The following is a 22,351-nucleotide window of genomic DNA, read 5'->3' on the forward strand; positions in this document are numbered from 1 at the left end:
TTATGATGAACACTTATCTTATCAACCTACTGTTAATAAACGCACTAAAACAATAAAGAGCAAGATTTAATTTTAACTTGGTTTACTTGCCTGCTTTAGCAATGGCTAAAGGTGATAGCTTGGAAAAATATTAATCAGAGTCAACTATTTAAAGTCAGACCTATTTTTTGGCAGTTTCTGCAGGAAAGTTCCTCTACGAGTCATCAACCATGAAGATTTTTAACTGCCTCCTGGTTTACCGAAGGTTCCTGCTCATTGTCCTCACCCCACTGCTGATACTTCCACTTCCGCTTATCATCAAAACCAAAGTAAGTGACCTGCTTTAAGAGGGAGTTATTTTGACCTCTATGCCAAGCCTGAGATTCCCAGATCTTTTCAGAATTACAGAATGGTTTGAATTGGAAGGGATCTTGAATGACTTCTTGATGTTTGCATTGTGGATTTTCCTCTTTTTTTTTTTTTTTTTTTTTTTTGGTGGCAACTCAGAGTATTTGCATAGAAATATAGATAAGACAACAGCTTTAATGTAAGACTCTGTGCTGCTTGCATGGAATTCTAAATTATATCTTTGTTTTCTTGTTCATTTAACATTTTTCTCATTTAACATCATCTAGACTACCTTGAAAATCCTGTCCTTAGATTACATTTCGGCCACTTTTAAACATCTCTGTATGATTGAAAATGGAGATGAATTGTCAGGAAGACAGCCACAATTACCTCTTTGTTTGATTATGGGTTTTGTTAAGTTCATCTTATATTGTGTTGTAGTTCAGCATATATCGTGTTGTCTGATAACAAATGACTGGAATCAATGATCTGAGAAATTCTCTCTGGTTCCTAAATAGATCGAAGGTTATGTGAGGATGTCTTGGGCTTATTTTACTTGAAATACATATTTTCTGGTATTAATAACTCTTGTTACACCTCTAGGTTGATGAAACAGCTATCTGAAAATTTTATTAATGATTCTATTTGGTACAGTTCTCATGTCAGCAGAATGAAATGGAGTTATCCTGTGCTTTGTTATCACAAATGCATGACACATATAATGTGTAACAATGCATGAAAGTCCAGTTCAGAAGTCCTTGCATCACAGATAGACAGTGGTTACAGAGTAACATGCTTCCCATTGTTTCACATCACAATTTCAATATTTGTTTCCTGTCTGAGAGGAAATCCTTGAGAAATTCTTAATGCAGAAATTTTTAATTCTTAGGTGAGATGAACATTTCCTAGGTGATAAATGAATTGACACTATCAAATTGTTTCATAAACAACACAAACTTCCCCCAAAAGATAAATTCCAGCTGTAGCTGACTGACTTAAATTTAACATAGTTCTTTTCAAGTCAGAGGTTACCAGAGCCATATCCCAATAAAAAACACCTCTGCTGCTGTTGAACAGTTTCATGCCCTAACCAGTGGCATTAAAAGATCTAAACCATTTTCCTCCAGAGCAGAAATATAAATCAAAGTGGCACAATAGAGGTTTCTAGGATTCTGAAAGAAACTGGGCTCACTTCATCTCATGATGTTTGGCTGCGGTTGCATTTTAAAGGCAGCACTGAAGTACATTCTCCTGGAAAAAAAAAAAAAAAAAGGGCTGAAAAAATATCCTGTTTTCCAAGAATTCACATAAAAGACACTAAAATTACAAGTCTTAAAAACAACTGTATTTCTTACCAGTCTCGCACAATGTTTTTTATACTAGGTTATATCCTTGCCTTATTGATGCTGATGACAAAACTTCATTGATTACAGGAAGATAAAATTTGACCTATTATTGACTGCAAGTACTCCTAGGGGTTTAAAGGTTTGCTTACAACTGCAGAATGTTTGTGATTTATGTTAACGCATGATCTGAGAATGCTCCAGAATGACTTTTATGATTAATTGTGCTTGAAGGAAAAGGCAGCTGACTTTTTTCCCACCTTTCATAAGAGGAAGAATTGAAGAAATTTTACTATCTCTTAGGAAAATTTCTTTAAAATTACTTTACAGTCTGTGTTTTGTATCTTAGCAGGATCATCAATAGCAGGCAATAAGTACCCTAAATTCAGGTCCCTTGACTCATACTTGTTCCAGGTGGGGAGAATCTCTCAACTGACATAGCTGGACATTTTGCAATTGTAATTCTTTTCCTGGATGATCCACTCATATTTTTGGTGGTGTCTTTTGTATTCTAGGAAGCAGAATGTGCATACACGTTGATTGTAGTTGCCATCTTTTGGCTCACAGAAGCTTTGCCGCTGGGTGTTTCAGCTTTGCTTCCTGCCTTTATGTTCCCATTGTTTGGTATCATGCAATCCAAGGAGGTAATTTGTTTTGTCCTCTCTATCATATTATGGATTTCAATGATACGATCTACAAAGAAAGAATTATATAATGTTGAAAACTCATGGGCTGATCCATGGATTTGTTGAGTGCCAATCACAGTAGGTCTGCCTCAAGTCTTGCTTACATGCTTTGTCCTCAGGACTTCTTCATATTTCTTTATCTTTTTTCCTAGATTCTGATTCAGTGCTTAGGGACTTGTAAGTAGAAAATGTTAGCTAGATATAAAATACCCCTAATGTTACAGAAGCGAGATAACATAATAAAAACCCCATGTGCAAAATGCTGAGCATATATCATCATGTCAAAGAGAGGACACCATAGATGATCATACTCTGTGTTTAATGTTGTTCTTTTATCTGTTGGGCAGATGACTACATTAGATAGAGCAGCATTTAACTGGTGATATAGTTAATATATAAGATGGAGCTGATGATCTTAGGTTGTTCACATCATAAGGCTTATTTTTAATTTTAACACTATGCACTTAAGTGCAGTTAGTCTTGCACCATGGGATTAAATGAAATTAACAGTTTCAATTACATTAACAGTCCAAATTTAGGCCAAAAATATTTCTAGATATTTGCTTCAATATATACCCTTACTGATTTTTTTTTCATTAAACTGGTAATACCAAATACTAATAGAAAGTCACCATTTAGTTAACAAAATATTTTTTTCTTTTTATTTCAGGTGGCATCTGCCTATTTTAAAGACTTTCATCTGCTGCTGATTGGAGTAATTTGTTTGGCAACATCAATAGAAAAATGGAATTTCCACAAAAGAGTGGCTTTAAGAATGGTGATGCTGGTGGGTGTCAACCCTGCATGGTATGTGCTAAACAATGTCTTGAAGGACAATAATACTTGTGGGAAGCTATGTGTTCTAGAAATAATTACCTACGTCTTCTTCTGTAGCAGAAATACAGCCTTTCTTTTCTACTGAAACAAAGTAGGTATTTTAAATAACATGATTGATTTGTAGGTGATACTTTATTATTTTGCTAAAATCCTAATTGAAAGTTCCCTGCAGTGATTCTGTTCATAACAAGGATCCTTCTGAACAAAAATGTGATGATTTTGTAAATAATGTAAGGGTCTTTTTTCTTAATGGTAGTAGTACATTACATACCTGGTGCCTACAACAGAAAATCTGTGCTATGCTTATTATTAATTTATATTCAATACTGTTTGTAAAATTCAGTACACTTCCTAAAAATAAAAGAGTTCAAATACACAGTGAGGAAAAAAAGTCATAACACTAAAGATGTGGTGAGGAAGGAAAAACACATTAAGCACAATGTCTGTATTTTTGTTGGTTTGGTTTGGTTTGGTTTGGTTTTTTTCTTTACCTATGAAGAAAATATCAAAGGAATAGGAACTGCCCCAACTGGATTAGGTGATGAGGGAAATGAAATCACACACTTTCTTCTTACTCACTATCAGCATAGATCTTATGAAGTGAAAAATTCTTTGCTTGCTTTACAGTCTTGGAGAAAAGCTTTAGGCCCACAGATTCATTTGTCAGCATACCAGTAAGGCTACAGATAAGATCTGTAGAGCGAGTCTGTCTTCCCAGAATACATGATGCTTATGACTCCTTGTCAGAAAGAAATGGTGATAGAAAATATAAAGTCAGAAAAATAGAAACCCCAGGTCTAAAAAATGAGATCTCTCTTAGGTGACCAAACTAACACCACCTCATAGAAGTGTTGTGTTATTTCTATTCCTTTGTGATTTGTCTGTCCTAATTTTAAATATCACATGTATCTTGATTTTTCCTGCACCTTTTGGTAGCTGGTAGCTTTCTTTTTCGACAAAATGCCCCTTACATTCTTGTTCAACTGATTCCCATTATCTTTAGTTATATTCTTGAGTTATCCAGTTTTAGTTATTTGAACTTCTCATTTTTGATCACTCCTAAATCCTCTTTTTTTTTTTTTATCTGAAATCATGAAAGGGACAACACAAGCAGATGGTGTGCTCTGTTAAGCTGAATGTTCCTGAGGAACTTGCTGTGGGCACAGAAACCTGCAGTCAGCTGCTGAAGATACCCAGAGCAGCCCCACAGGCAGTTTTGTAACCCTGAGGAAGGTGGTCCCTCATCATTGTCTCAGCTCTATCACATTTCCTGGTCATGACAAAAATATGATAAGGTTATAATAAGATGATCTATGAAGGAGAGGATGCTCTCACCTCTCAGCATATGTCCCTCATTGGCTCTGCCCACTGTATAATGAGGCAGCTGTTCTCTGTGCACAGCCCTCCTCCTCCTCCACTGCAGGAGTCCCCAGCCAGCCTGGTCATGCTGGAGCTTCATCCAGCCCAAGGCAGAGGTATCATTGTAGGAAGTTCCTGTGTCAGAGAATATGGGGGATGCAGCAGTGGAAGTAGAATAGCAGAAATCTTCTGGATTCCACATTCTGCATTCTTCTGGAGAAACCAGTTTGTATCAGAATTAGTATGGCCAACAGGACTAGAGAAGTGATCGTCCCCTCGTACTTGGCACTAGTGAGTCCACATCTCAAATCCTGTGGTCAGTTTTGGGCACCACACTACAAGAGCAACATTGAGGTCCTGGAGTGTGTCCAAAAAAGAGCAACAAAGCTGGTGAAGGGTCTGGAGCACAAGTCTTATAAGGAACAGCTGAGGGAACTGGGGTACGTAGTCTGGAGAACAGGAGGCTGAGGGGAGACCTTATTGCTCTCTAAAGCTACCTGAAAGGAGGTTGTAGTGAAGTGGGTGACAGTCTCTTCTCCCAAGTGACAAGTGATAGGACAAGAGGAAATGGCCTCAAGTCAAGCCAGGGGTGGTTTAGATTTGATATTGGGAGAAATTTCTTCAACAAAAGGGTTGTCAGGCATTGGAACAGGCTGCCCAGGGAAGTGGTTGAGTCATCATCCTTGGACGTATTTAAAGTATGTGCAGATGTGTTGCTTAGAGACATGGTTTAGTGGTGGCCTTAGCAGTGTTAGGTTAATGGTTGGACTCGATGATCTTAAGGGTCTTTTCCAGCCTAAATGATTCTATCAATCCCTAAAGGCCTCCTGTAATTTGATCTATGTGATCTGGTCTGCAGACTGGCATGGAAAGGTGAATATGTCTATGCAACCTGCAAGGTCTAGAATGAGTAATAAAACATTGATGGTGCATCACATAGCAAAGAGTGAGTTTAGACTTGAATGTAAATGAAGTTATCATCCAAGGTTCCATGCAAAATAGTTGAAAAAAAGAAAGTACTGAACTGCTTAGGATATATTTTATTATTTTTTAAATAAATTTTAGAGTCACTCATTGGAGTGCACCACAATTTACAAAATAGTCACTTGACCATTAGCCTATCAAATGCTGGAATTTTGTGATGTACTATTTCAAAACATGTTAGAGAGGGTCTTAATTTACTTTGTTTTTAAATCATCTTTCAAGTTGTACTAAAATTGTATTCCTCTATAATGTGAACATTCATATTCAGCGTACTTGGCCTGAGCAGTGTTTTCTGCACAAACATTTCTTCTGAAAACACTATTCTTCCCCAATTTTCATCTGAGTACCTAATAAAAAACTGCTTAAAGTTAATGGGATTTAAACTGCTGATGACAATTTGTGTTGAATCAGGTCCACCACCTGCAGATCATTTCATCATTATGCAATTAAAAGTGCACAGAGAAAAGACTAGGAATCATGGTATTGAACTTTTTTGTTCTCTCTCAAGAAAAAATTCAAACTTGTAATGTTATTGCTATTAGCAGAAATAAAAGACTATGAGAGGCATTCTGAACAGTATTTTTATGTCCTAAAATATTGTTTACATTATTTTTATATAAAATCTTGTCTTTATGTGCTGAGAAATCATTATAGTTTTTACGACATTTTTCATCAAGGCTAAGCAAAGTGCTTTACAATGACTTTACAAATTTACAAATGACTTCTCAGAAAATACTGTAACACCGCCATCCCTTCCCTCACAGTTGTTCTCTTGCTTTGGTGATGCATTGCAGGTGTTTAACAAAACTGCCAAAACCTTGAGACAGGAAGTCAAGAGGACTACTCTCATTTACAAGTCCAAAAGATGCATTAAAAATTACAATGTGGCCTGTATTCTGAGTTTACTGGTCAGCTTCACCAGATATGACATGGAATATTTGAGTTTTTTAGTGTAAAACTAGAGTGACTCCAGTCACTGACGCAATTCAGTGCACTGCATCAGTGCAATCAGGAATTCCTATTTGTAGTAGTCTTAGCATAAGCTGTGCTAAGACTAGACATTGTAATCAGCTTCACTTACTTTCCCATTTAATTTCAAGCATGATGTTTATTGAAGAACAAATAATCCCTACACCTGTCTTGGGGCTCTGATTAAGAAGCAAGTACCAATAACTGAATTGTTAATATTTCTTCCTGTAACAACTGGGCTGGTATCTAGAGGACTTACAGCCCAAGGGGTAAGGCCAGGGTTTTGACCTAGCTGGACAATACGAGATTAATAACATCTGAAGTATAGCCATTTAAACTTTCATTTGAACTTGTGACATGCATGGTACTCTTCAAAGATGATTCAAGTATAGTATTATTCTGTAAATAAATCTTATTGCTTCTGTTTTGATTTATAATACATTTGATCCTTTAACTCCAAAAAATGGTAATCTCAGTGTCTGTGATCAAAATAATTTAAATTCATAAAGTTCCTCAGAGGCGAATTACAAACTTTAGGTTTTTGGTGTCTTTTACATTTAGGTTTTCTGATGAAACTCTCTCAATTTATATTAAACAGAGCAGTGATATAAGACGTTGCTGTAGAAGCCATACACTCTTCTCTCCTGTTCCAGGCTTACACTGGGTTTCATGGTGAGCTGTGCTTTCTTGTCAATGTGGCTCAGCAACACCTCTGCTGCTGCCATGGTGATGCCAATTGTGGAGGCTGTAGCTCAGCAGATCATCAAAACTGAAACAGAAGCTGATGCACTGGAGATGTCTTGCTCCAATGGCTCCATCAACCCAGCACTGGAGCTGGACGGTAGGCACGCAGCAATGTTTTTGTCTGTGCCCATCCTCACTCTGCAGTGGACTAAATACCACATAAAATAAAGCTGAACATCTAGGGAAGTGCTATCATCATTACATGCCTCACTGCAAGGCTTCTCTTGGATTACTATCTATGAGGTCTCTCGTGCTCACAAAAATTAATTAAAACAGAACAGGTGCACAATATGGCAGTTATATGAGAGGAGGGGACAAGAGACTGGCTTGTTTCGTCCAGAAAAATGTCTGAAAAGAAATATGACTACAGGTTATAGATACACAGGGGGTTAAATGTTAGCAAGAGAAAAGAGCTCTTGAAGCTCTAGGGCAATGTTGAGAGAACACATGAATCTAAACTGTTCACATACACAGTTGGACTGTAAATTAGAAAGATTTCTCCTCACTAGAAGATTCAGACTCTGGGGAATAGGAGTCATGAAGGAGTAGGACACAACTCAGATGTTTTTAAGACTAACATTTGTAAATGTATTCGTGGGATGATGTGATATGGTTGCATGGAATCGGACATGCTGATGGAGCTTTTCCAGTTAAATACTAATCTGTCTTTGCATCCATGTCTTGCAGAGAATATAGAAGAATGTGAAAGCAGTGACTGGAAAGAGAAAGAAAAACAAGTTAATGGGTAATAGTTATTCATTTACTAAATTATGTTCTAAGAATTCATCTAAATAGAGTATCTGTTCACTACAATATGTACTTTTGCTTTTCCAGATATGACAATGGTGTGGCTAGTACTGTGTGCACAATTGAAAAAGAAAATGAAAAAGAAAAGGAAGAGGTACTTAAGGTGTCTTTATTATGCAGCTAATGTGTGTAGCTTAGTTTGTACATAAATCTCTCTTCTATGCAACACCTAACATGCACAGCTAGCAATGAAGCTAATTTTGCTGTGAATAAGAGATAAGTGTGGATACACATACAGTTTGCTTATGTAGTTATTTCATTAGTGGTTTTGTGCTCCCAGTGTATTTTTATACAAGTGTTTTACAACCAGCCTCACCAGAGTACAAACACTATATATAAGGTCTCTATATATCAACAGATATAAAGGAAGTTCTTGTGTAAAGACTGAGACAGCTCGGGAAAAGGACTTCAGGATTTGGCTCTTCCTCCTCCTCCATTTCATGAACAATTGTAACACCACTGTAACAGCAAACAAAACTATGCTGTGTACAGCTATATTGCTAGTACATTTTCTGGCTCTTCTGGAACATCCTTGAATCTTACTTTTGTGCTTGATGATGAGCCCTTCTTATATATTAATTAGCGTATTTTCTTTCTAAATAGAACCTACCACCTGTTGAAACAGTGAGAAAAAACAGAAAGGACAAATACAGTGGGGTTTTCAAAGTAATGTGCTTATGTGTTGCTTATTCTGCTACCATCGGAGGACTGACCACAATCACAGGAACATCAACTAATCTGATTTTTGCTGAGCAGTTCAATACGTAAGTGACTATGTTAAATTATTTATATTCTTCTTAATCCAGAATTTTAACTGTTCTTTCTTGAGGTCTCACATGGCTTCCATAAAATGCATTAGAAACCTTAACTTTTGATTTTATATTATTTGATTCTATTGCTTTCTTTCTGTTATTATTTGTTAAAGAGATAAAGTGAAGTTGCATGTTTGTATTTGCCTTACACTGGCAAAGGCTATAAGTGATTTCGTAACACATGCAACAAGATGGCCATTCTTTGGTTAAGTAGTACTTTACTGCTTGAATGGTTGCAGGAAAAAGGGCATGGGCTTATCTGAGGAGAAAGACACTACCTGGCCTTGAAGAACTGTTATTAATTTCTGAACTTAGCAGGAGCTAAATTCAGGTCTTAGCAAAGGTCACCAGGAGACATTCAGGAGGCTTTACTTAGTGCAGTGATGAAAGAGGGATTTAGGTCTGTTAACCACAGAAAAAACAAATTATTTCAAACTGCTCTGAAACTTTGAATTCAAAGTAACACTTTTTTTTTTAGGGTATAAAAACATTCTTTAATATTCCTTTTCTTTTCTAAGTAGAGCTATTTTGAAAAGAAAATTGGCAGATTTCATTCCAAAGCTTTTAAGAAACCAAAAGTTCTTGCTGAACTTCTTTCTTCTGCAGACTACTCATTGACAGAAATTTTCCTACTCTAATGTTAAAATAGAAAAAAGAAAAACACAATCCTTTTACTACCCTCCACCCACTATTCTGTATTGCAGATGACAAAATGGAGAAAGACCAGTTATTGATAGATTTTCTTCCAGCGTGTGCTCCATGAATGGATGAAATTTGGCTTCGGCATGCTGTTAAAGAGGACTGAAGTGATACAGTCTGCAAATCAGCTTGTGCTAAGAGAATAGCGACAATGGAAACAGTAGGGAAATTCTAACGAAGTGCCTGTTATTGAGGCAAAGAACTACACAGGGCAGACTAAGGCATTATAAGTCCTCCAGGCTTAAACTTTCAGACATGCAAGCATTTCTGGTTCAAGCAGGCTTCACACTCAGGAGCCTAGAAGAATCCAAGATTGATTAGTAGGGGTAAGAACTGTTCCTGTTGATTTCCCTGCAGTTGTACGAAACTTGAAGAAAACTGGCTTGCAGCTGGTTTTTTCAGTTTGTCTTGGCTGTTAACAGTCTCTTCAAGAATGTATAAGCAGATTGTTCCCTCCCCAGGTCTTTGCCCTCTGCTGGGAGCCTAGGCTGTACATGGGGCACTGCGTGTGTAATCCAGTTTTATACCCCAACAGGATTTTGTTTAATCTTTATGCAACCACTGAGCCTAATCCTTAACTTAAATGGTATCTATCTATCTATCCATCTTTGCACGTAACTGTGCAAATATTTTTAACTGCCTTGCTCCCCGGCTCCTTAGAGGCCTCATTTGTATATACACCCTGTGTGAAGTGGGAATTAACCTGTTATCATGACCTGGACACATTTGCAGTCTACCTTCATGTATCATAAGCATTTGAATGAGAATAATTCAGCAGAAGGGCTGCACATGCAGCATATTCCTACTTTTCCCACTCAGTAATAAAACACATAAAATAGCACTGCAAAATTCCATATTCCTCATATCTTCCCAATTTTAGTATTAAATAAGATGGAATTAGTGTTTACTATTCTCTCCTTCCCTCCTTTTCATTTGTCACATAAAGAGGAAACCAGTATATATGTGTTAACTTTGGAGCCTGTGTGCTGCTGGGAATCCCCAGCCTGCTGTTGATTTAGGACAAGCAATTATTCTGTGTTCCACAGGGCTGAAGCATCCTGCCAGTGAGACCAACTTCCATAAAGGCTTCTATTCAAGACAGATTTGTTACTGATCCTCTCAGGATTTCTCTATTCATTCTTTAATTGTATGTAAAAAGACACAACAATATAGTGTCTGGAATTTTAGAAGAGGACTAATCTTACCTGGATTTGTTCTATGGAACAAACCTGTTGGTGTTCCAGAAAGATCATAAACACTTTAGCAAGTGATGAAATGCTAAGTCATTGTTATGCTGATAAAAGTTTTTTCCTATCTTGGAACTCGTATATTCAAACTGTGATGTGGCTAACCATGCAATAAAAGGTACATAGCTATGTAATCAGAAAATTACATAAAATAACACAGTGTCTTTTCTTGTTCCAGTTTCACTGTCTTATCATTATGTACAGTTGCAATTTAGAGTATCACCTCAACAAGTGTATAGGAGTTTTGGTTCAGTCCCAGTTGGCACTTTAATTGCAATATATGTAACATTATAATAATCAATCCTAATAATCAATCAATCCTAAAATTGCACAATATTTGAGAAAGCATTATTAAATAGCATTTACTGCCTCAAAGACCTATGTAACCATCAGAATTCCTTTTCTTCTAGCAAGGCCTGAAATACAAAAGATTGGCTAATAATTTGAAACATTAATTACAGCCTCTGTCTGGACATTATGATTTCCCTTCCATCTGATTTTTGCATCAAGGAGGAAGGCTGTTCAAGGAGACTAGAATTTTCTCACTTTTCACACTAAAAGTTTTCTCTGTAGAGCTAGAGGAGCTAAAAGAAAGAATAGCTTCTGTTCATAAAATAAATTAAAGAACAGGATTAGTTTACCTGGCCTTTTTGCCTATGTGGCTTGTATGTCATTCAACACTAAATTTATTTCTTTCAGAAAGCCGAAGCCTATTTCTTCTTTTCTGAAATGCACATGACAGGGAGAATTCTGGTTGAAGGGCCCATATTTGTAAACAGTAGATTAAAACAGCATCAAAGAAAAAAGGTGACCGGAGAGAAAATCCACCTAAAAAATGAACATTCTTGCCTTCCCTGGAAAGAAGTAATTTGTTTCTAATTAGTTTTGAATCCCTTACAGAACTTTAAACAATACAAGTCTCAATATTGTCTCTACTGTTGTCTTCTAAGTTCATTGGAGCTTGTTCTTCTGAGTGGATTTTTTTGTACTTCTGTGAAAGAACTGTTTTTTCTTCAGGTTCTGTTTCTCTACAGTCTTAATGGTCCTCAGTGCTGTGAGTGGTCCTTGTCCCCTGCCACCTCATGCAAAAGTCAGTTGCCAGCCAGAAGCACTGTCTTACATCGTGGCTTTCTGACACTTCTCACAAGTCTTCATTCCTTCGCAAAGCTCAACTGAACCATGTTTTACTTTCATCCAGACGTTACCCAGGTTGTCAGTGCATCAGTTTTGGATCCTGGTTTATCCTTTCCATCCCCATCGCAGTTACTATTCTGGTGACCTCCTGGATCTGGCTCCAGTGGATTTTCCTTGGGTTTGAGTAAGTAAATGTTGCAATCAATAAGAGGTATTTTCTGCTGGGAGTGAACAATGCAGTTAACAGTCTCGATAGGAAAATAATGCAGCAACAGTGATTTTGCATCCTTGATTAATATGGCTGAATCTCTGGATGGGACAACTCAGCCCAAACTGAAAATTCCATATCACAAACGATGATATCCATTCTTTAGAATAAACAGACATCATCATTACGCAGTGCATGTGTGCAAGAGAAGGGGATACTGAAAGGGTACTGGAATTTATACATGTTAATCTAAGACTGGAAGATTTATAGTTAGGAAGTTGCCCTTCACTGGAATCAGGGATTGGCTTGAATACTTGTGCAATATCTGTGTTATAAACTGGTTGACTATATCTGTAAATCTGAAATAAAAACCTTGCGCTTTTTCAAAATTTATATGTGGTGGTATGGTGGGTATTTTTCCCTCAGAGCTTGTAATTTTAAGGTTTTGGAGAGGAAAATGCTTTTCAGGCTGATTCTTCAAAGTCTTGTTCTCCATGAGTTCACTAACATCTGAAGACATAACAACAGAGACACCTGTCTTCCACAACTACATGGCCACACATGGCGCAAGAGACGAAGAGCAAGACTGTCTACTGTTAAGCAGCCTTAAAATCATCCCATGCTTGTCACTCACTGTGTGAAAATTTAGTGTTTCATTTCTCTTGTTTGTTTTGATAATGTTCTTTTTAACACAGTGTAAGGGTCTTATCCAAGAATGAAAACCAAGATCACACCGAATAGTCTGCTGGTCAGTAGGCAGACTGCTCCTGTGATACAAACGTTTTAATTAGAAAACAAAGTACAGCAAAGTCACAGATGACTCATTAAATGGCTAGGTTAGATATTTGATTGTTTCAATTAGTCCCCATGATTATAGGTTTCATTCTTCCTGGCCAAATGAGCTAGTCAATAACAGGTCAAATTTGTTGCTGCTTCTGTCAATCTCCCACTGGGCTTTGTCAGTTAATTCAAATATGCTCAGTTTGGTGTGTGATAATTAAATAGGAGATACTGAAAACTGAAAATTTTACTTTTGTGAAGTGCTATTGGAAAGTTTGGACTTTTTTTTTTTTTTTTTCTGTATAGAGTGCTAATTCTTTGTTCAATATTGCTGATTTATATTCCAGTTTTAAAAATATGTTCAAGAGGGGCAAGAAAAAAACAGCCAGAGAAAAGGCCTCAGAACAGATTATTCGGGAGGAGTATGAGAAGCTTGGACCAATGAGGTATGTCAAACTATAAATCTGCAAACAAGAGTGAGTAAATCCAAGTGCAAATTCAGGAAAATGTATAACCCATTCCATTCCTGTTGTAGCTACCCAGAAATTGTTACATTTGTCTTATTCATTCTAATGACCCTGCTGTGGTTCACCAGAGACCCTGGCTTCATCCCAGGATGGTCTTCACTTTTCCCAAAGTAAGTAATCTTTTTGATATACAGCAACAAGGACTATACTGACTTAACTGTATATATTCTTTTCTTTTCAATTAAAACAAACAAACAAACAAAAAGAATGCTCCCCAGGCTTTCAATTCTTCTGAAATATTCTAGGCTGAATCTATACAGAACAGGTAAACTCCAGCAATTTCAAAGATCTACATGTGCAATATCTGAAATGTGCTAAACCCATTACAAGATAAAATAACGTCTCCTAAGAGGGATTATGCCTAGTTTTGAGACTTGATCCAGTGAGGGAGAATGCATGATGACTGATATTACAGTATCCTGCTTTCTCATCAAATCTACAATTTCAAGAATAAATCTTTGGTTAGAATTTTTTGATCTACTGCCCTTAGTGACAGCCACACTTGTATGCGTACAGACCAACATCTCCTGCTATCATATTACTAAATAATTATATAAATTCCTGTCTGTTCATGCATAACTCACTTAACATCACAGCCCAACTAACCACCAAAAAGCCAGGAGCAATTCAGGAACTATTACATTTTTTTTTGGCTTCTGCTGCAGTTTGGTTTTCAGTCCCTTCCCCAGGATCACCTCAACTTTTTTCCTGGAGAAATCAGTTGTTCTTACAAGGATTTATAATACTGAGATATGCCCTGTTCTCTTGCTGTGATTACTGTAATTTCAGTCCTGTTCTTCTGTGATAAAGGTCTGAGTCTTGTTCTGGAGTACTGGGAAGCAGTTGCGGGACTTTGTGCCGTTTATGCCCTTCTGGATTTAACATTTGTTACTGAATGGGTCAAAGGGCAGTGCTGGACTTAGATGGTAATTTTCCATTTTGTTTTCCTGTGGATCTGTTGTAAATTACATGTGACCATGCATCCATCATGCCTCCTCTCTTTAAATGTACTCCCACCATCCATATTCCACCAGCACCCACTCATCCCAGTGCTCTGCCAGAAAGTCTGGTATGGGATGTTACAGGAATAATTGTCGCTCTTTGAAGACTTAAGTGCAAAAAAACCTTATTTTGTCTAAAAATAGCATTAAAAAGCGTGTTAAACACTAAGATTGTTTTAAAATTGTTTACTTTTCAATTACTAAAAAAATTGCGGAAGAACATTCTCTTCCTTCTAACAACAGCAGAGCTGATGACCATTGTCTCATATAAAACACTGTCTTCTTAAAGGGTTTTTGGAGTGTTTACCTAGTTAAGCAATCAGCCAGCTAAGCGATCAGGATGGCTTTGCTTCTCTTTCTGCTTTATATTAACATTCAGTGCTCATTGAGGATCATTTAATGAGATACATCCAATACTGAAAAACAGACATCATAAATAACCTTTCAAATTCAGGATTTATGGCTCAAATAGATTATTCAGCCCAGAGATCCACATTTTCCTATTTGAAGCTGCCTGTTTATCATTGTCTGCGGATTTTGTTTGTTGGCAGGGAAAAGCAGAATATTCCCATGATAAGTGTGGTTACAGGTTCTGTATGGAGATGTCACTTTGTGGATGTCCTCTAACATTTCCTTTGGAAAGGAATGAAAGCACATGTCTGTCACATTAGGCTGAATCATGTTGTAAGCTGGGTGAGGTAACCTGAAGAGAAGCAAAGCTTGCATTACTCCCTAACAAAACCTTTAAGGGGAAAGAAAGCATTTCTTACTATTCAGATCTTGCCTATTTCTAGGTAGTTTTCATCTATCAATCAATTGCATTAACAGGCATAAAACCAGGGAATTAGTTTTTTTCTTTCCCGAGCAACAAAAACTTCTCAGCCAAGATGTATCCGTGGGGCAAGGAGCCAGCACAGGTACAGTTGGGAGTAGTAGTTAGATATCTTCTTTAAGGAAAACAAAGAAACAGGAAAAAGAACTCAAAATGCAGGAATTGAGTTGCTGTCGATGGTTACGTTGCACTCACCACTGTGATGTCCAAGAAGCTTCTAGCAGTGTATGAACTGTGGCTTAGGCACCTGTTCTCCAATGCCTCTGGGTACAAAACTCTTCAGTGTTTTGGATTTAAGTATACAGATCGGCATGTGCACAACATCCTTAAGTTTATGTTACAGGGAACAACTGTAAGGAAATATTAGAATTAGATATTAGAAATTGGGTTTCTTAACAGAAATCTGATACTACTTACTTTCCAGAGGATCTTACCCCACAGTCTCCAGCCAGCCTCAGGGAAGTTCTGTCACCAGCACAGATGAGCTTCGTCCTTCTGAAAAGCTGCAATGTCACAGCTATAAGTAACCTTGAGACCCTCCCAGAACAGTGAGTGGGTTCCATTAGGTGGGATTCAAACCACTCCTGGGGCCTTAAACCAGACAGCACTGTCAGTTCCTGTATTCTAACATGGTAAGGATCAGAAGAGCTTGTTTTGTGTGTTAAGCCCAGTACAGATTTATTTTCACAGAACATGAATTCTCAGAAAGTATCCAGACTTGATTTCAGGGTGGTAAAGCGCAGGTTCCTCAGATTTGGAATCAAGCTTTCCTTGATTTTGTCCTGGTGATAATCATCTCTCTTGCCAAACTAAACAAGATAATCTCACACCTTGTTTTCTGTCTGAATATAGCTTCCAGCCATCTGTTTTTGTCTTTCCTTGGTGAAATAAAAACTTTTCTGTGACAGGTCCTTTAAGGATATACGTATCTGGTTTAATTATATCATGTTATAAGGTTTGTTTTCACAAACCAAATGGAATGCTCGAAGATTTGCTTTAAGAAACAAATTTCCATCATTCTCACCACCTATGTTCATGTTCTTGGCCCCTTGTGTGCATCTTCATAAGTTACTGAATACCCCTTTAAAATACAGATGCTGATTTTCTTTTAAACTCCAGCAGAAATATTGGTATTTAATGCTGATACCTTTGCACTCTTTCAGGGATTCTTTTTGAAAGGTCAGCCAATTTTTAATCCACATTTGTGCTGTATCAGTATTGACAAGAGGTCATTTTTTAGCAGCATTATGTGACAGCTTTCAAATATATATTACCTTTACCCATTAATTTTTCTTAAGAAAATTTTATAAATCTATCAAAGACTAATCCTTTACACTCCTGCCCTGTTACCTCCCTCTGGATGCTAACAGCAGGAAGTTTTGATAAAATTTGTGTAACACTACAGAGAGCAGCACAGTGTAAATACACCTGTTTCCTCCACTTCTGTTGATAGCACAAGATCACACATCATTTCTGCTACAACAGTTTCCTTCCATGGCCTGGCCTGATTCCAGGCTGTAGGGTATTAGGTTAAATTAGAGGAGTTTCATGTTGACCTTTGGCCAGAACATTATGAACCTCATAAGAAACAAAAGGTTTAAAACTGGGCTGCAGCTGATTACAGCTGGTCTGTGCAAGGTGAACTTCCCTCACGCTTCCTCAGATTATTCCCTGGGTGTATTCCTTTTTTTCTGCATGATTTCTCCCTTTCTTTAGTGCCAACACAAGGCCACTATGTACTTCTGCCCACAGCCCTGTTCTCTACAACGATCTCATTTGGAGACGTTGTGAGGTCACCTTAATAAGTATCTTTTTTTTTCTTCTTTATAGGACAATCAAATTTGCGGTGTTACAATCAAATCAATGTTTTATATGCAGTTATATTACAAGTTAGATAAATGGACTTTGAAAAAAGTTTATCTCAAAATTTGATAATGATTGAAAAGCTGCTTCTTGGAATGGTGCCACGTGTGTCTTCATGATAGTATGACTAATGGCAGGATGTTGTATGTGTCCCAGGCAGGTTTTCTGAGAATGGTGTTTTGCACCAGGAATACTAAGCTTTTGTGAGCAAAAATTTCACCTCCCTAATTCAACAAGGGGAAGTACTAAGTCCTGCACCTGGAGAGGAATAACCCCAGCACCAGTACATACCAGAGGCCACCCAGTTGCAATGCAGCTTGGTGGAAAACAACCTAGGGGTTCTGGTGGACACCAAATCGAACATGAGCCAGCAATGTGCCCTTGTGGGCTGTGTTAGGCGGAAGATTGCTTGCAGGCTGAGGGGTGTGATTATACATTTGTAATATATGACTGGGAGATGATTTGTCCCTTTCAGTGAGAAGTCCTGATTTATCATAAAACCTTAAGCTGCTGGAAAGGTCTGCTGGGAAGTTATACTTGGACTTAGTAGCTGCATGTGCAGAAAAGTATATGGTATGGGGCTGAGAGGGCAAAAATACTGATATATTGGTTCAGAAAAACTTACAGAAGACCGTACAGAAAAAAAAAAAAAAAAAAGCTTAAGAAAATGTTGGGTTTAACTTTCTACACCAAAATTCTTATTTGTTTGGATTACCATCTTGGCTGAAATAAGCCAGACTGGGAAGTCTCACCACCTAACTGTGTGTAACAGAATCAGATGGATGTGTTAAAATGGCCTTAGAGCTCAGCTTTGCACTTTACCTGATCTTAGGGCTACTCTGTACGTGTCAGAAGATATTGGATCAGTTTAAGAAACATGAGTGCAAGCAGTACTTAGGCACTGGAAATGACCAAAATAAACATGGGCCTTGTGTCTATGACCCTTATAGTGACAACCACAGGAGGACAATAACAAAGCTCTGCTGCCTTCTCCTGACTACAAAAACATCATCCTTTGTGGATATCATGGACTGTGAAAATTAGTTGTTTAAGCACCAGCTATTCCCAAACATTCTCCTTCCCAAAATGGCACATGTTTACTCAAGAGGCTTATTTGTGAATTTAGAGGGCTTGCATCTAATATTTCTACAGATGTGGAGAATTGACCTTAGCTGTCCAGCAGATTCCCACCCATCTGCTCTCTCACTCTCCCTCCTCAAGAGGACTGGAGAGAAAATGAGGTCAAAAAGTTCATGGGTCAAAATAAAGACAGGGAGATCCATTACCAGTTACCAGACTTGATTTGGGGAAAATTAACTTAATTGCCAATTAAAAATAGAGTTGGATGGTGATAAACAAAGACAAAAACTAAAACACCTTTCTCCCAACCCCTTTCATTCCAGGCTAAACTTCACTCCTTCATTTCTGACTCCTCTGCTTCTTTCCACTGCACCAAGAGGCACAGGGGATGGGGAATGAGGAACTGTGGTTGGCCCATAAAAGCTCCTTTCTGCTGCTCCATCCTCCTCCTCACTCTTTTCCCCTGCATCTCTTGACTATATATATTTAAGTGTTGTTTTGTTTGTTTTTCTTTTTTCTTGTTGACTTCTCCTTAGGTATAAAGGTTATGCTACAGATTCAACAAGTGCCTTAGTGATAGGCCTCCTGTTCTTTATTATTCCAGCAAAAACATTGTCTAGGACTTCAAATGGAGAAAACAGTTGAGTATCTTTTGATGTGGATTATACTACAACAAGGTATCTAAAATGCAACCATAAATATAACGTGTTACATTTATTAGAAGAATATTGTTAAACACTAATGTTAAAATTTTAATACAGGATAATATCCCACTGGGATGTAAAGCATCCCTGGCCTGGAAGTCAGTGTCAACAATTAAGCAATGTGAGCAGCAGGAACTGGTGGTGAGCAGGAGCCTGCTACCTGCAGCCCACCACTGCCAGTGGAAAACACCTTTCCAGTGATTGCAATGGGCTTTGAATGGGACTGCACGGGGCCGGGTTGGGTTTATTTTTTGAAAATGTAACTGCTTATTTAAGGTACCCTATAAAATTCAACATGGTAAATGAGTCTATTCTCATTAAATTTTACCCTTCAAAATGGGATTTACTCTGATTAACGTACACCTCTGGCATGTCCTCTTTGTGCATTCACTTTTGCTCCTGACAACAAGATCTGGGAATTCACAGAGAATGTGAGATCAGAACCTAGACGAGTCTAAGTGAAACACCATTTGTGCAGCAATCTGAATTGTGCAGTTTTACCGAGTAGTTGAAACTCATTGGTACGCCATGGCTATCTGCCATAGGGCCCTCTACCAGGGAACAACGTTCCACTGGTAGGAACACTTATAGCTCCATTGTCTTCAGGCTCTGACACTTTTCAGCAGCTAAAGGTCTGACCCAGGAAGTGCAGGCTGTTCGTGTCAAAGTCTTAATTCATGTTATAATGATGAGATTTTGCCTTTGAATATTTCCCAAGTACTTCCTTAGAGAGATTATTTCAAGATGTTTTTCAATATGTTTTTAAATGTGTTTGTGTTTTGTTTCTTTTTTTTTTTTTCCTCTAGCTGTTTTTGATTACACTCCACTGATTACTTGGAAGGAATTTCAGTCATGCATGCCCTGGGAAATAGCTATTCTTGTTGGTGGCGGGTTTGCACTGGCAGAAGGCTGTGAGGTAATGTAATTTATAGAAGATATTGAACAACTAGCATGGCATCAGGAGCAATTCAGACATGCAGTCAATTCAGAGTTATTCTCTCATTTTAGCAAGTTATTCTGTAGCAATACAGAACGTGATAAATATAATGAATATTCAAGATGTTCAGGAAGTAGGGTTACAAAAACAGAAGTTTGCTTTTTCTTCAAAGACTGTGCAGAATGATGACTACTGTTTGTTACTTAATTTAAACCTGATGGTGGTAGGAGAGGTGCAGACAGACTGTTTCCTAAGCCTTAGGGTTATTGTTATTGTCACTGAGGTACCTCCCTCTTGGAGCCCTACTGGGTACTCCAGTAAATCAACGAGGTTTGGGGCCAAACTCTGGTTATGAAGCCTGATATATGCATATTATGGGTTTCTGATTCTGATTCCTCTAACCATCTTAGATATGCAAACATAAGTAAGTGGAATATAGTTTGCATGGGTTCCTATAGAACACCACTGAATTTGAAAAATGTTCTTAAAAACATCTGGTAGGAATACAGAAAATATCTCAAATTTTTACTCTTTTATGCAACTGCTCCACAATTAGCAGATGAGTAAATTCCTATTCTATACCATTTATTAAATTTTCTTTTCAGTAATATGTAAAACATGATGTTGTCATATTCCTTATGCAGGTTTCAAAACTTTCTGACTGGGTAGCAAGTAAATTGAGCCCTCTAGGATCACTACCCTTGTGGCTGATTATCTTAATATCATGCCTTATTGTCACATCAGTAACAGAAGTGGCCAGCAATCCAGCTACCATTACGATATTTTTGCCCATACTATCTCCTTTGGTGAGTATACACAGGCTGGTTTTAATAAGAATCTGCTCTATCATCCATGTAATCATATAGCTGCTCAAAGAAGTGTTTTTTTAAAACTCTGTATAAAATACTTCATGCATTTTTTGCTGTGCTGTGTTGTGCATTGGATACTTGGTTGGTTGGGGGCTTTTTTACAGCAGATGCTGAAAATTCAGTAAAATTAGGTAAAAGTTTAACACTCGAAAATCGACACCGTTATTTCTACTTGCGAAGAGTTGATGCACTTTAAAAGGACAGCTCTCTTGGTGTTTCTTCAGAACCACATCTTCAGTGAAAATTATTAACACTGCAACTTTAAAGCTGTCACCAAATAAAAGAGAGGGCTAATAGATATTCTTTATATGTAATTCTGATTTCTTCTCTTCTTAGCTCAGTTGTGTCCTTTCTTCTCATCATCTTTATCAAATCATCCAGTTCTCTCTTCTTCTTCAAAATTTACTAATCCTCTTCTAGTCTGTAGATTTTCTTCTTGGACAGCCTAAACACATATTGTCCTTTCCCTCTCTTACAAAGAAACCCCAGTCCTCACTTCATTGAATCCATCCTGAGTATAGTATATAAATTCAACTTTATAATCTCTCTTGTAGTGTTTTGCTTTTACTGCTTGTGCAGTGCCCACACTCTTTGCAATAGTCTTATTTTATGGACTCAACTACAATTAAAAAACACCAGGCATGAATTTAAAGTTCAGTAGCTATTCAGTATTAGAATCACCTTCTCTCCTCTGAAGCATTCCCAGATATAATCTTAAAAATGAGTTATCAGAAAAGGTTCTTTCTCACTATTTATGCTGGTAGTTATGTTCACAGTTCACTTGTGTTAAGTTTGTATTTATGTATTTCGTTTGGCAAATGTGTCCCTTGACAGCTAGTCTCTCTCTTTTATTTTATGATAGGCTGAAGCCATCCATGTGAACCCACTTTTCATTTTGATACCAGCTACCTTGTGTACTTCCTTTGCATTCCTGCTTCCTGTATCAAACCCAGCCAATGCCATTGTATTTTCATATGGTCATTTAACTGTTATGGACATGGTGAGTTTTAAGCAAAACCCCCTGAAGAGGAATTCTAACATTTCAAAAACTTTCTTCGGTGTCTTGATGTGAGTTTCTGCTTTCTTTTTCTTTTCCTTTAGGTGAAAGCTGGTTTGGGCATTAACATAATTGGAGTTGCTGTAGTTATGCTTGCAATTATGACGTGGACAGTGCCTATATTTGATCTCTATACATACCCAAGCTGGGCACCAATCATTCCTACTACAAATAGCACTGGGCTGTAAAAAAAAAAAAAAAAAAAAAAAAAAAGTAATCATGTAATCATGGGGATTGGCTTGGATTGTTTTTTTTTTCTTTTTCACTGACATGTGGTGAGTCACTTAAAAAGCTTTTCGTCATCACAACAGTAAGGATCTATATTACTATAAATGCCATATTTCACAGTCTTGGACACTGATGGTGCAGTCTGGGAGTGTAATCAGGAAGAGTGCTAGGCTTTCTAAATATCATAAAGTTAGATCAAGTTTCTAATCTGCTTCAGCTCATCTGAAATTTTATATGTTCATGTTATGAAAGAAAAAAAATAAATGTACATAGCCGTTATCACTGGCAGTTTGGCCCCATTCTCAGGGTAATGGAAT

General features: G+C 37.5%; 1 protein-coding gene across 1 annotated transcript; it reads left to right on the forward strand.

Annotated features, from left to right (window-relative positions):
* Positions 1 to 209: 209 nt before the first annotated feature.
* Positions 210 to 21,994, forward strand: SLC13A1 (solute carrier family 13 member 1; the record flags this gene model as incomplete). The annotated part of the gene is made up of 15 exons (XM_080343546.1): positions 210 to 308; positions 2,186 to 2,314; positions 3,027 to 3,163; positions 7,159 to 7,346; positions 7,937 to 7,994; positions 8,084 to 8,150; positions 8,660 to 8,820; positions 12,013 to 12,132; positions 13,284 to 13,382; positions 13,472 to 13,573; positions 18,776 to 18,879; positions 19,750 to 19,859; positions 20,525 to 20,686; positions 21,612 to 21,749; positions 21,851 to 21,994. 15 exons carry the CDS (start codon positions 210 to 212, stop codon positions 21,992 to 21,994), a joined length of 1,818 nt encoding a protein of 605 aa, XP_080199672.1.
* Between the last annotated feature and the right edge of the window lie 357 nt (positions 21,995 to 22,351).

The sequence above is a fragment of the Nesoenas mayeri genome, assembly GCF_963082525.1.
Source record: "Nesoenas mayeri genome assembly, chromosome: 1".
Lineage (NCBI taxonomy): Eukaryota > Metazoa > Chordata > Aves > Columbiformes > Columbidae > Nesoenas > Nesoenas mayeri.